This window comes from Micropterus dolomieu, linkage group LG01 (genome assembly GCF_021292245.1).
Source record: "Micropterus dolomieu isolate WLL.071019.BEF.003 ecotype Adirondacks linkage group LG01, ASM2129224v1, whole genome shotgun sequence".
Classification (NCBI taxonomy): domain Eukaryota; kingdom Metazoa; phylum Chordata; class Actinopteri; order Centrarchiformes; family Centrarchidae; genus Micropterus; species Micropterus dolomieu.
The window spans coordinates 11,984,638-12,000,100 of NC_060150.1; the positions used below are offsets into that span (position 1 = coordinate 11,984,638).

At 40.9% G+C, this 15,463-nt stretch overlaps 1 protein-coding gene across 4 annotated transcripts in view; it reads left to right on the top strand.

Moving 5' to 3' along the window:
• LOC123975836 (semaphorin-5B-like) overlaps positions 1-15,463 on the top strand; it is a 35,817-nt gene that overhangs the window by 7,833 nt on the left and 12,521 nt on the right. For 2 of the 4 annotated variants that reach the window (XM_046057630.1, XM_046057636.1), the window contains 10 exons: positions 1,849-1,911; positions 9,631-9,819; positions 11,113-11,212; positions 11,369-11,414; positions 11,900-11,962; positions 12,085-12,183; positions 12,263-12,476; positions 12,570-12,855; positions 13,749-13,884; positions 14,475-14,682. In XM_046057630.1, coding sequence (XP_045913586.1) covers positions 9,675-9,819; positions 11,113-11,212; positions 11,369-11,414; positions 11,900-11,962; positions 12,085-12,183; positions 12,263-12,476; positions 12,570-12,855; positions 13,749-13,884; positions 14,475-14,682 — 1,297 coding nt within the window. In that variant the 5' untranslated portion in view covers positions 1,849-1,911; positions 9,631-9,674. Of the gene's footprint in view, positions 1-1,848; positions 1,912-9,630; positions 9,820-11,112; positions 11,213-11,368; positions 11,415-11,899; positions 11,963-12,084; positions 12,184-12,262; positions 12,477-12,569; positions 12,856-13,748; positions 13,885-14,474; positions 14,683-15,463 lie in introns of those variants that run through there. The other 2 variants (XM_046057641.1, XM_046057645.1) reach the window with 2 other exon arrangements.

A 15,463-nucleotide genomic window follows, 5' to 3' on the forward strand; every position in this document is an offset into this window, starting at 1 on the left:
GGATTTCTTTGTTTAGGCAAACAAAATGTTTGTCTGAGCTAATGGCATTCGCTATTGACTTTGTCTTCTCATTAATTTGCACATTGATGATACTGCAGCTGTGTGTTCGACAAGAAGGGTGTGTGACCTCGGAACACACACCCTCTTGTCTAACAGGCTGATTTAGATGCCGATAGTTTAGTTTGAAGAAGTTAGCCAGCAGTCTTGAGCAGATCAGCAACTCGATGCATTTTAATTGTTGTAAGGCCACAACTGGCACAACATTTTTGCAAAGAAAAGCGGTGCACTTCACACTGCACATCAGATTCTCAAAGGGAAGTGCTTTGAATAACTAATTGTGAAGATCTCTGCATCTGCAATGTCCTCTGCACAATGTAACAGACATCACACAAATGGGGTTCTCTTTGGGTAAGGGCAGAAACTAACTGTTAGTTTCATCAGTTGTTCATATTTTAAAAAACTGGAGGTGACTACTTACTTGATAAATGAATTGAACCAGTCCTACAAAACTTATGTCTGTATGAAAACACACATAAATTCATGAGGTGCAAAGTGCATATTTAAAAAAAGAAATATAGTACATTTCTGTCACAGTAGGAACTTCAATGTGCGTATGATTTAACAATACAAGCTTTCTGTGTCAAGTATCATTCTTTAATGAAAATGTCATTATTGGCCCAAAGAGTTATTAGAATGAGTTAGACACTACATTGTTTACATCCGTGTATGCTAGCTAGCAGTCTGTTTTTCCCAGTTTTTGTTGGCGTATTACTGCTACTGTACCACCTGTTGAAACGAACACATACACACACACACACGCAGCAGAGCAGAGAGGCTGCAGTGGACACAGTGAAGTGAACCAGGTGAAGTGAAGATACTGTAACTCCGAGATTACTTGAGTGGACGACAGCTACACTTGTTACTGTAGCTGTAAGTACGTGCATTAAAAGCTGCGCGAGTAAAAAGTCACTACACCTGTTCAACAAGCATGTAGAAAGCAATATTCTAATCTGCTCAGTCTCTGACCCACTTTTGGTTTTACACAAGCACAGTGCGCTAGCTCGGCTAATAGCAAAATTGTTACAAACAAGCTAAAACGAAAGCTGTAGTCTAACTAGCTGTAGGCAGTAGATCACATCAGCAGAGGGAGGAGGACAGGAGGAAGAAATGATGTTGGCGTTCTTCATTTTTTCTAAACATCACCCAGTATTTTGAGGATTTATTTTATTGACATTCTAGATTTGTTTCCAGTAAGATATTATTGACTTTATGTAGTGATTTTGCTGTTGTAAACTTTATTGTTGCTGCTCTAGAAACCAAGTTTAGTTATATTTAATGTTCTATTAAATGTTCTGAAGTTAAATACACCCAGGCACATTGTCGCTGAATGTTGTCGGACACAGATTTTCCTCATATCATGCAGGCCTAGTGGCAGTATGCAATACATGTTCTTGTCAATCATCTGCTGACTCTGGGTCTGTGCATCAGTCTGAAAATGGTTATTAGTGTGTAACAGGAGGAATAAACCTGTTGTCAAGTCATGATTACCAGTTTAATCTGACCAAATTTTTTAAAACCTAAATCTAAAACTGGATCTCACAAGGATAACGACTCGGACACACACACACACACCCAGACAGGGCAGACATCCCTTGCTATTCAGAGACTTAAGTTTGCTCCGCACAAACAGGAATGCTTTGCTCCCCCCATCTCCCCCATCAAACACACCCCTTTACTCTCCCCCCATCCACCCACCCTCCTGCACACACTCTGGTCAGCATGCCACTGTGTGCCGACGTCTAACAAGTTCTCTCTCTCTTGTTTCGTACCTCTTTCTTTCTCCCTCAGCATGTGAAGCGACGTGATTTATACCACTCGTTTGTCTCGAATCAGTTTGGTGATGGTGAACAAGTAAGTTTATATTCCTATATATATTTGCAGTGTGCAGTGTGCAGTGTGCGTATCCATGCATGTCTCTCATGTCGAGGTTGGCTGTTTCAGTGCAATTACTTATTCTTTTGTGTCGTCCTTTCTGTCTTTGTGTCTACTTTTGTGCCCACTTTTTGTGGCTGTTTTTCTGCTTGTCTTTCAGTTTGTCTGTTTACTCTCAGCAGGCTCATTTCTCCTCCTTTACTGATCTATAACGTGACCCTCGACCTGTCCCTCCTCCCTTTTCATTCCCATCCTCAGCTTATGTCGCTCTGTCTCTCTCCTCAATGACTATGTGTAGCGTGGATAGGCATGTGTTAACATTTGGCGGGGGTTCAGGTAATGTGTAGTGGATATTTCCTTTGTTCTGTCTGAGGCATGAGTGCTGAAATTGGCATGGGGATGATATAGGAGAGAAAAGCGGAGGGGAGACAGAGGGAAGGACTCCCAACCCTTGATCAATAGCCTCAGTCTGGATTCTAAAATTATGTCTGAATGAGAGTTATTTTTTTTAGCCTGACCATTCAATAGATGGGCAATTGGCCTTTTGTAGAGCAAAAGACACATGTTGCTCTGATTGTAACCTCGGGCGATGTTTAAAATACCCTTTTCTCTTTTTCTAAGAAGAGTGTTCTTGTTATACTGATGAATAATAGCAATTATTCTCTCCTTTTTTTTCAAAAATTAATTGCTGGCAACTGGGCTGGCACCCCTCGTAGCTGACTAATAGGATCATGGTTGACTCACAAATCTTGATCTTGATTAGTCTTTTTTTTATGGTATTTTTATGGAGCGTGAGGTCATAGTCATTACTGGAAATGAATAATCACAAATCTGGCATCGCAGTAATCTTCAGAAATATGCTTTAGTCTGTAGATTTTATGAGACCCATCTCCATGAATGAGATCTTCGTTCTTGACTGTGGGATCAGTCTTGCACTTAATAGCATTTTTTGAACCGCATCTTCCTCAGTGGATGGAGTTTGCTCAGTTGTGATCGCGTGACCTAAACATGGAACATCAGTCATGTGATAACAGGTGGTCGTACCATATAATGTGTCAGGTTTGGAGACCCCCCCATGTTCAAGGGCAACTTTTGGCATCTTTGAATGCATTTGATGCCTGAATACAGCTGTTTGCTGACAGATGCCTGCACAGTATGTGAAGGAATGCAGGTTTATAGAGAGGTGATTAGAGATTCAAGAGGTGTGGCTTCAGTTGTATGATACATTTATGATGCTGCTGTTTTTGGTGTGATTGTGGTGTAAGTAATATATGTACTGTATGTGACTGTCAGTCCAAACATTTACTTAAAGCTGCATTCATTTTTTGTTGGCCACTTGTAAACCCAACAAGCTAAAAATATTACTTTTCACATATTGTCAGTCATGTCAGTTTTATTTATGTAGCCCACAATTGCCTCAGAGGGTTTAACACTGTACAGCATGTCAACAAATCAATACATAGGCTTCTATTTTAGCCTTAAAAGTACAGTAAAAGTAAAGTTGATATTGCTAATGTGTAACCAGGAGTCCTACCAGGAACAGAGCAGCATTAGCATTCATTTGAAGATGTGTTTCTGACCACCAAATGAATGTAAGTCAAATACTTAATGTCATTTTAGCTATGTTTTTGGTCTCTACCAACTGAGAGAAATGTCTGGCTCTTTAGCTGCTAAATGCTCCACTATATTCACCCACTAGTTGCTAACTGTGTCTGTCTGCTGTTTGATGCCGAGCAGGTAGATGCTAAACTTCCTCCTGTTGGTTGGGTGGAGTAGTAATTTTCATTTGTGTCTAATGGGATTTCCTTCAGGGGAAATGTGGGAAAAGTCTTGATAGTGGAACATTTTAAGAGAATGCAGAAGGTGTGCATTTGATTATGCACCCTAGTTGTGTCATTTTCCAGAAAGCCAAAGAAATGGAGTTGATGATCATAGAAGAGAGGGAGACAGAGATGAGAGAGCAGAGATAGGAAGAGAGGGATCAGTGCAGCTGTGTGCCTCTTTAGGATTCCTGCTCTCTACCTCCTCTAGCCGGGGCCAAACCGGGATCATTAGGTTTGGCAAACTACCCAAGCGGCCATTGTTGTGCAGCCATGGCACGTTAGTGTGTCTTTTTAACTGTGGCTAAACTCAGTCTATTCACTTGTAAAAGAGAGCAGCCATTGGCAGATAGTTGGCAGGTTGCACAGAGAGGCCATTCACCCCCGTAGGAAGGAGCTGAGAACACTGCCTCGGAAATGGTCCTCTCTGAATATTTTGATGGAGGGACTTTGGATGCCCTCTTAGTGTCCATTTGCTCCATCTAACAAATCTCCATGAACTGACTTCATTGGTAATTAATATTACTACTCTTTATAGGTGAGGGATCAGTACTTGTCCAGTAGGAGCTGCTACTGTAACAGTCAGAGAGATTTTCAGAGATTTGCTTTTAGCAGCTGTTGTTTTGTGAGCCCTTTTTATTTAAGGAGGAATTTGGAGTTTTTCGGTGGTGGGAGGTGGAAGGGGGTCCAGTGTTTCTTTTAATGATATTTGGATTAAGTCCAAGTACAAGAGAGTTTAGACAAGAGGCTGATATACAAGGGGTCAGACGCTGGACTCCCTTCTTTTATTTTTGATGCCATGGAAGAACAAATTACGGGGCTTCTGAATGAGGAAATAATTACTTGTAATTAATGTCCCTGTCATATATCACCTCAGTAAAGAGGATTTGTCTGGATTTTAGTGAAGCGTATTTTCAAGGTCTTTATGCATCTCTTGTTGTCAGATGACGACATATATACATATAATAGAAGTTTTATAAGAAATGACTGAAGGAATTTCCCTCATTCTGACAATAGCACCTTCACCATGCCCAATATGGCTGTCCCATTGCTTTACTGAAGCTTCGTGAGCTTAGAGGTCGCACGGCCACAGAAGGGGTTCACCCAGGCCTTCCTCCACTCCATCGAATCAACTCATTCATATATAAGCAGTGGGTTGAAGGTATCCAAGTGATACACACCATGGCAAGGCCATCTGAAAAGAGTGAAATGCTCTAGTGCTTCAGTTTTTCTGAAGACAAAGAAAAGAGTGCTTGAATAGAAAGTTCTTGAAATGAAGAAGGGAGGCTCATAAAAGTCCACGTTACTTTAAACTCATAAGATTCCCTGTTTTTTTATGTTGTTGCAGGAGTGGTGGTTGTGATGATGAGGGTGTATATGGATTTATTCTTGGCACTTATGCATTGGTTCTAATCTATGCCAATTCAACTGTTTCAATCTGCCAAAAGAAAAAAATAGCTTGAGTCACCCTGGATTCAGTGATGCTCAAAATGAAGTGCTGTCATAAGCTTGCAGACAAAAAAACAACTACCAAAAATGGAGGGTATGACAAAAATCTCTGCAGCGTGTAAACTTTGTTTTTGGAACACTACTACTACTACTACTACTCTGTCTAAACACTTGTTAATGTGTCACAGCGTTTTCACCAGCACTGAAGCAGAGACTCTGGAGGCTGCAGCTAGCAGCATTAGGGCCAGGTTATGGTAGAAAAGAATCTTGGAAAGGTGTGAGGGGAGAGAGTTTCTGAAGCTACTCGACCATCTGAAAAGCAGTTCTGATTAAGTAGACAGGAAGTATCCTTCAGGTCTGCCAAATGTATTGAGTGCATTTCCTTACTCATAAAACATTTACAAATTATTATATCTTTTAAATTCAGTATTGTTTACAACCATGTTCATTAGCATACAGTCTTCTTCTTTTTCCGTCTTTGTTGCCGCATTACAGCATATCTTGGTGTGACACCATTGGTAGGACTGTGTTTCGCGTCACCCGCAAAAACAGTTCAACAGTGCTACTAGAGGTCTAAAACTTCACAGCAAACCTTTAAGTGTCGCTACCTTGTTGATCCAAGATATCTACATCTAAAACATTTACAAGAAGTGTGTCAGGATGCCCCCAAGTGGTCGGAAGATGAATCAGATATGTTGCAAGATAATTAAGAGGATACAAAAGCAGAAAAAAACATTCCTGCTAATCAGAATTCTGTGTTTTTTAAAACCTTTTTTCAAGTCTCAGCTTTTTGCAACCTGTGACAAGGGTCACATGTAAACATAGTTTCTTTTTATGGTGTCACAAGTCAGAAAGGTTGGGAACCACTAGCTGAAGGGGGTGTGGCCACCCAGACCTGGCCATCCGCTATTGTGATATCTACTCGCATGACTTTCTGCCCTCAGAGAGATGTCTTGAATAGAGCCTGGCCGACGATTATTGGCTGATAGTAGTTTATCAGATACACTGGTAACGGCGTTTGTGTTGGCCAGTAAGTAACAAGCAATGCCAAAATATGTTTGTCCATATTTTGCAAACAAGAGAACCCTTCCAGGTTTATCTTTAATATGTTGCCTCTATCTGTATTTATGTATAAAAATCTATGCTGTTATTAAATAAAGTTATTGTCTGGATTGTGAGAAATGATACTGTAAACTCTGTTGCCTGGCACTTAATGAATGTGTATGGGGGAATAGTTTAGCCTTTTCACAACACAGGGCTTGTATGTTTTTAACTGAAACTATTGCAACAAATCAATTGTTAGTAGTAACTGTCAAAGTAAAATAGGGGGCAGGTAAACTATCTATATATGGGCATAGGTTTCAAAGAAGAAGTTAGCAGTGAGCTGTTTTTGCTGCAGGGTTAGTTTAAATCTCAGGACGTGATGGATAACAGACCCCCCTCCAGACAAGGAGCACATTTAATGACTTAAAGGTCATTGCTTTGGTCAACTCATTTTCAGTATCAGAACGAGTTGGTTCTAGTTTCTCGAAGGCATTGAGATAATCTGTAGCTGCAAATGCAACATCTCACATCTCCAACGTAGATCTATTATTATAGTTTTGTGATTCTTGCAAGAAGACATGTTATTAGGTATAGAGTGAGTCAGTCCTGTGATGTGAGAGGCAAAGAAGCATGGTGTTAAAGCTCTAGTCCTTTATCTAGGCCACTGTTTATTGCCAATGCATTTCTGCTACTAGAATTTATTTGAATAATACCTTACCTTAAGAAAAAAAGAGTAAAAATGTCAGGAACACAGTAGAAATTTGATACACCACTGCAAACACAGGATATGCCTGAAACTGCTACTAAGAATAAACATTTTACTTTCACAACAATCGTTTAACAAGTTAAGCAAGTTAAGTTGAGTGTAAGTGAAATGAAGTTTCGCCATGTTTAGGGTGGAGCACACTGCCCTGTGTATCTCTGACTGCGCTGCAAACTTTCAGCAGACACACCAGCATCTTATGTCTGCAGCGTCTATGTTTTCTCTGAGCGACGTGAAGGCTCCCGTGTGATGTTTGAGTGACCTTTCACTCTCACAGAGGAGCAGCAGGCAGAGACATAAGTGAGGCAGATTGCCCTGGAGAGAAAACACAAGGCAAACACAGGTGCAATAGATGCTAAAAAAAAGTATGTACTTGTATGTATGTATGTATGTCATATTTTGGTTTATTGATACAGTAACTCCACGTCTTAAACTTTATGCACGGTAGCTCACCAGTAAACTCACAGCAAGAGGGTTAAAATCTTGGCAGTGTGGAGGTCACGTGTTCACTCCGTGTTCCTCTGGTTTTCCTCCCACAGTCCAAACACATACAGGTCACATGAATCGGAGACTCTGTTATTTCTAATCTCTTCACAGGTTGTTAAGGCTTTATGGTGTTTGTCCAACACGGGCAGCTACATGAATGAATGAATGGAGGTTCTGACATGCTCATGGCTCAAGGAAATCAGGCTTGAATGTTTCCTGCTTTTACATCCTACTTTTTGGGCAGTGATGGTCTCCTCCCAAATTTAAAATATGTTACATGGGACTGCAGCAAATTGTGGTTTGACTCATCCAAATGTACTCAAAGCTAATTGAGGACACTGATCACTTGAGACATGTTTGGAAGCATGGAAGGACCACTTGGTCAACTCTGTGGTGTGTGTATATCACATAAAGTGGTGTGAAAAAGTGTTTGCCCCCTTCCTGATTTCTTATATTTTTGCATGTTTGTCACACTGAAATGTTTCAGATCATCAAATAAACTGAAAATTAGACAAGGCTAATTACAGAGTGAGATTTGCGTCTGTACATTACCTAGTGCCCCCAAAGAATCTGACTGACGTCTGCTGCTGCCCCCCCTTATTGTACTGAATTGACAAATCCCCAGAACACTGGGCCTCTCACTGGCCAGCCTTTGCTTCGTGAGAGGAGCACCGCCACATAACAAAAGCGAGGCCAGCGGTGGAGGCTCTGTTCCTATCGCTTCATTAGACAGCAATGTGAGACCCAGCAGGTTGAAGAACCTCTGCCTTTGCACACATTCAGTCCTCCTGGTGAGCAGTAGACAGGCAGACATTCACTGCTTCCATTCTCCAGAGCACATAGTAGCTGCAATGAAACTGTTGTAAGGGTTAAAGGAAAGTGGCATGGGAGTGGAAGACATTTAACAAATCTGCTGAACTGTAGCTTAGAAGAACTTAAGTCATTTTTCAATAAATGTGAAATTTTAAATTGTGTAAATGGTTGAAAGATTTTGCCACCACATGACATTTATCAGACTTCACAAAGTATCATGAATAAAGTCCATAAAAAATTTATTACCCAGTTATCATTAAAATTAGAACTCATGTTCTTATAATGAGATGCGTACAGTTCCTCAAAGGTCCGCAGGTTGTCACGTTTGCCAAGTGCAGAGGCAGAAAAACAGGGATGTGGACCCAATTGCAGGACACTCAGACAGAGCAGGTACAGTTAGTGGTGTTTATTTAAATAGTAAAACAAAAGGTGATCAGGCTTACAGCTGTGTAGAGGCAGGCCAGGGTCAAAAACGTGAAGTTCAGTTCAAACTAAAGGGGAGCAGTCCAAATGAAAGTGGAAAAAATCCAGACCAGTTAAGGGGATAATCAAAAACTAATAATCCAAACAAAATCCAGAAAGTAGTTTAGGCTGACCTAAACAGCTATGGTGTACCATGTCTGGTCGTCAGTTTATCTACCTGCCATAATAGGTGTGGCTGATATCAAAGTGTCTTGGCTGTGGGACTCAAGCTGGCTCACTGTCATCTTGTTCTTTCATGGTGAGAAATCTTGAGATAAGGATTGTGGGATTGTCTTACGCTGTCAGTATGCTTGAGGCGGCAAATCACCAGCTAATAATTTGCATTTTTATGCCATTTTGACGACAGCCAACATCTTCAGATACACAAATGGATTTTGATTTTGATGCTGACACAAAGACCCTTCATGTGGCTCACAGCTCAAAGTTCACGCCCCCTGTTTGGCTCTGGTCCCAGGGTCCTCTTTGAATGGGTCTCCTCTGTCATAAAGATCTCTGTTGATGGCACCCTCGGTTTGAGTGTCGGCATTAGAGAGATTGGCCTTTTGAGGTGAATTATCCATGGCCAAGTCCTGCTGACACTGAGGGGTTGGACACCCAGAGCAGACAGACAGAGCCAGCAGAAGGACCGCTGGGCTGGGGGGGGACTGGTAAAACTAATTTAGATGGATGGACAGGCAGACAGAGAGTAATAAAGGGTGTGCAAGTGTACATTTCTGGAGGCAATACAGTGGCAGCCCTTCTGATGATTTTTTTTATACTGATTTGGATTTTGTATAGTGTTAGTTTTTTTCCTGAGCTTTCGTATGTGAAAATTGACAGATGTCTCCTCCGTTCCAACAGGTGTTTTCTGAGGACCTGATAGAAGACTGGATGTGGTTTTAGCTATGATTACATCAGGGTGGGGGGCGTGGGCTCTCTCCCCCTGTGGCCTTGTGCTGGTCATCTGTTCATCTGTGTGTCTGTCCCAGCAGCCTCACGTCAAACCAGCAGACTGTAGTCGAAAGGAACATCCCGTTGTCTCCTACCAAGGTGAGTGCATCACTACCAGTTTGCTTTTCCTTCACTTACACAGAGACTTTTTTTACCATCCATCCCTCCAGCCATACAAGTCCAAAGTCTCAGTTGGTGATTGGTTCACATAGTCTACTGTAGATGTATTAAAGATGGCAACAGCTGTCCACATTTATAAGGAGGTCATGTGGAATACTTTAACAAATGCGCTTATCTGCTTTCTTGTCGAGACTTAGAAGAGAAGTTCGATACCACTGTCATGCCTGTGTGCTAAATATGAAGCTATATCCAGCAGCCAGTTAGCTTAGTTTATGCTAAGAAATAGACCCGTAAAATCAGAATTTTATGTTTTTAGGTTATTTATAATAACTAACTTAGTGAGCTTTAGAGATGCTGGAAGGCAGATTTTGTTACCTGTCTGATTGAGCCACGCAAGCTATTAATAGAAATATATATAAATATCAAAGTAGTATCTAACTTCCCAAAATGTCAAACTATTGGTTTAACTTAGTATTAATATTTAACAAGAAAAAAGTCAAAGTGCAAATGTCTAAATTATATGTCATTCAAAAAGAAGATTTAAAAAAAGGTTGTTGTGTCAAGTCTGGTAGTCTTTTCTATTTGACATTTTTGTTGTTCTCTACAGGTTTAACAAACTTGAAATCACTATAAATTTAATATGGCATTTAATTTCAAGAGAGGTGTGTTTGCATGATTGACAGGCGTGGTGTATCTGGCACCCTCAGGTCCCCCATATCTTATCGCCACCTGGGATTCCTCCCATTCGGACAAATTAGAATTTTCTAGCTCCAGAAATGGATAAATATGGGGGTAAACCGAAGTTTGGGCTCTAAAACAGCCTTGGAAGATGAAAAACAAAATGTTCAACGTATGTATTATTTATTAATTTAGTCATTCATTCACCTGGTGGCAGACCTACTGACCTGAACCAAAGCTACATCCTCGGTCTGTAAAGTTTTGAAGCCTTGGACTAAACATCCATTCTGGCGTCAGGTTGAAAGACTCATGGGAGGTTGTGGAGCTGGCAGACTACAGGATCAGGTATTTCACTGATTCACTGGAGAGAAATGTGACGCATCAGGAAAAACACTGAGGGTTTAACTGAGGCTGGAGCTTTGAGCAAGGTACCATTTGGTGGAGAAGGATTCCCACACAAGCAATGGATAATAATAAGTCTTTCCTCCTCTTCTTCCTCTATTTCTGCACTCAATCTCTTCCTTCAGATTATGGCTCTGCACTACTTTTTTCCCCTCACACGTCTTCTCATCCTCTCGTTCTTTCTCTGTCCAGCGTTGAGGCCGTGGATGTCAGAGTTCTCCCATTCAGGAGTGAAAGATTTCTCCCAGCTGGCCCTGGACCTGAGCAGAAACCAGCTCATTGTGGGAGCAAGGTGACAAATAAGTGCACTTAAAGCTGACAACACTTGTGTACTATGTACAATGTTGTAAAAGTAATGTAAATCAGAATGTGTCACAAGCGTATTAAACCATCTGCATTGTGTGTGCATCTGCTACTTTACCTCTAACATGAAAAATCTCTTTTACAGAAACTTCCTCTTCAGACTGAATTTAAGCAACGCCTCGCTCATACAGGTACCGCTAGCCAAGCCAAGAGCTTAAGTTTGAGAGAGATACTGTAAATCACCTCAGTGCTGTGTTCCCTGTTGTCAAACTGGCCTCAGTTGGTCGCAAAAGCTGTTTTTGGTCGTGGTCATAACATTTTGTACCTTTTTTAAATATTTATTGAATTTTATAATGGATGTTAATAGTTAAAAAAAGTTGTGAAACAGAGAAAAAGGTTTTGTCTCCAACAAGCAGTGACTTCTTGGAGTCCACACTTTGCTTTTTAACAGTCTAAACAGTCTAAACACACAACAGTGTGTTAATTAGTGTATTCTCATTTAACTCTCTGCAGCAAAGTGAATAAGCATATTTCCCGAACTGTTTAACTATTCATTAAAATATTGCATGAATTATTCCATGTGTGTTTTCTGATTTACTTCTTTACATGTTGCTTTAATTGTAGGTATCTAGACTCGTGGCTGTGCTGTGATGACCATTCCTTATTGTTTTTACAGGCGACAGAATGGGCGCCCGATGAAGACACAAAGCGCTCATGTCAGAGCAAGGGCAAGTCTGAGGTAGTGTTCTGGGTTAAACTCAGTATTTGTTCACACTTTTCAAAATGTGGTCAACTAAATTGGCTGTTCACATTTTATTAATGACAGAGGATTCTCATGAGTGGTGGCGTGTTTGTCTGCAGGAGGAGTGTCAAAACTACATCAGGGTTTTGTTGATAAGTGGGAAGACGCTCTTCACATGCGGGACGAATGCTTTCACCCCCGTCTGCATCACCAGGCAGGTTGGTACAACAGGTCATCACAAACTACTAAACATAAAATAAATGAATTAAAAAAATAGACCCTTTTTCTGTCCGTCAGATTGGTAACCTCAGTGAGGTGTTGGACACAGTGAACGGTGTTGCCCGTTGTCCCTATGACCCGCGCCACAACTCTACTGCCATGGTAACAGAGAGGGGTGAGTTGTATGCCGCTACGGTGATCGACTTCTCCGGACGTGACCCTGTCATCTACAGGAGCCTGGGGAACATGCCACCACTGCGCACCGCCCAGTATAACTCCAAATGGCTCAACGGTAAACAAGGCACCACACTCATTTGTCCTTTGATCCATGTCTCTATTTGTGGATATCATCACCTTCTCTTCTCTCCTCCCATGTGTCTTTTAGAGCCCCATTTTGTGTCTGTTTACGAGATTGGTCGGTTTGCCTACTTCTTCGTGAGGGAAACTGCAGTTGAAAACGACTGTGGGAAGAACGTGTTCTCTCGCGTGGCCCGGGTCTGTAAGAACGATATGGGTGGACGTTTCCTTCTGGAGGACACCTGGACTACTTTCATGAAGGCCAGACTCAACTGCTCACGCTCAGGAGAAATTCCCTTTTACTACAACGAGCTGCAGAGTACCTTTTATTTATCAGAGCAGGACCTGATCTATGGTATCTTCACCACTAATGTGTGAGTAATGGTAGCATGATTAGACACTCCTCCTCTCTCTATGCAGAGTTGAACTGTTACAGGTGTTTAAGGGTTTATGCTGATGCATTTTTGACAGTATTATGAGGCACTGATTTTCCTAACCATCTATGGGAAGAATTACAGACTACATCGCAACATAAATTCCCTCTGCTAACTCTAAATCATGCCACAATTTCAAGGTTTTGTCTAGATTTTTACCAGAAACACTAAATTAAGACAGATATTAGAAATTCCTGAAAGTCTGCCTGTAAATCTGACATTTGAAAACTATTAATTTCTTTCTTTCACAATGTCGGTTGGTTAAAATCTATTCTGTGGACTCGTCTTGATAAGGTTTTTCCTACTATCTTTACATCAATGGTCGATGAAGAGTGCAGATCCTTTACTTATGTAAAAGTAATAATACCACAATATTAAAAAAATGGTTGAGGTGGAGCTAATTAGAACCAGTTTATGTACTGTCAGGTAGTTTAACCTACAGCAAGACATCATGTTTTATAAGTTGATAATGTATTTTTTTTATGTGAAAAGTACACTGTTTCCTCTGAGAAGTACATAGTGGAAGTATGACGTGTAAGATGAAAATACTCAAGTACAAGTACCGTGTATTTCATCTCTATTATTATAATAATAATAATAATAATATTGTCAAGTCAATATTTAGTCACGCCATTTTGCATCAGTAAATAAAAAAAACTGTAAACTATACGGTAAAATACACCACAATCCTTGAGTATATGAAAAGACAGCTACATAAGCGACTTTGTTCACGTCTGCTTCTGTATTACTGAAGTGATCTAACCTTGTAAATAGTCAATCTCTCTCACTGAACTGCTGAGATCTGACTTTGATCACATCCTCCCCTCCTTCAGGAACAGTATATCAGCTTCTGCTGTCTGTGCCTTCAATCTGAGCTCCATCACCCAGGCCTTCAACGGACCCTTTCGCTACCAGGAGAACCCCCGCACTGCCTGGCTCTCCACCCCAAACCCCATCCCCAATTTTCAGGTAACTCACATTATTTAAACACTTTTCTTTTTCTCTGATAACATTGTGTTGATAGAAGTGAGACCGTTCGGTCTGTCACACATTTCCCAGCCTTCCCTCCAATGCTTGTGAAGAAGTTTCCGACCATTCATCTTGGTGTGCCGACTACAGAGAATAGCGTATTGCGGTATAGTACACAGAAAATTGTAGCTCAGCTCCATAAAATATACCTAATATACAAAACGCTACCCAAATTTGGCTGCTTGGACATTGTAGTGAATTTCTGATGATGTAATCTATTATTTTCTTAATTAATTAATAATAATCAACATTATGCATTTGCATATATTTTACATATACTTACACTGTCAGTGATCATCAGTGATGACCCTCTGCAGCTCATTTTGACTTTCTCATGGTAGAAATTTTGAAAAGATAAATAACACAAATATAAACATTTTCGAAGGTCTGTTTCTAATTTATGCTTAGTTGAAAGCATACTAATCGGTAATATTAGCAGCTGGATCCTTTTGTTAAAAACAAACCCACAGAAACCACCCCTCTTCATCCTTAACACCTGACAATAACTCCTCCTTTTCCTGGCTGCTCAGTGTGGCACACTGGAGGAGGGCGGCCCCGGGGGTAACCTGACAGAACGCAGCCTTCAGGACGCCCAGCGACTCTTCCTCATGAATGATGTGGTGCAGCCAGTTACCGTCAACCCTCTGCTCACCCAGGACAACCTGCGCTTCTCCAAGCTAGTAGTGGACATCGTGCAGGGCCGAGATACCCTCTACCACGTCATGTACATCGGCACTGGTGAGCAAGACGGGAGAGAATTAAAACCGAACATTTAAAGAGGTGGTATTATACTTTTTGTCTTTTCCCCTCTCCTTTATTGAGTTATATATCTTTTTTGTACATGTTATAGGTTTGCAAAGTGAAAAAGCCCAAAGTCCACCCCAAAGGGAGTTCCCATCTCCCACAGAAAACTCTGCTCTGAACTACCTGAAAACAGCTTTCTTTGTAGTCCAGCCTTTACTTCTGCTTTCTTGTGATGTCACAAGAAAATACGTGTCATAATGCTCGCCGAGCGACTAGTCTGACACGCCCTCAAAAACGCTGGTGGAAAAACACTGTGCTGCAGCACACCTCTCCTCTCCCTTCCAAACACTAGCTACCCTCCAAGCAGTTAATGGACATAAAGTTGTTACTGTGATGTGGAGACAGAGCTCAGTTAAAACTTTATTGATGAAAGACACTTTTGTTACAGATTAATAAAGATCATTTAGAGACAAGAAGTATCACTCTATATCTAAAACGAAGCCTTCAACACAGGGTGAAAGAAGGAGCTGCAGCAATGTGCAGTATGACAGAAAATATGGTGTTTGAAATGAAAATGTAAACCTATTCTGGTACAACCCCTAAATAGCATTTTGAACCTGAAAATGAGCATAATACCACCTCTTTAAAAGAGTTAGTTGCATTGCTGATTTAAAATGAATAATGTAATAGATAGTTTGCAAATTATCGGTTTGGCCATGTTGTTATCTGCAGCAACATAGTCAAAGTATGCAATGCACCAGATCATTTTCATCCC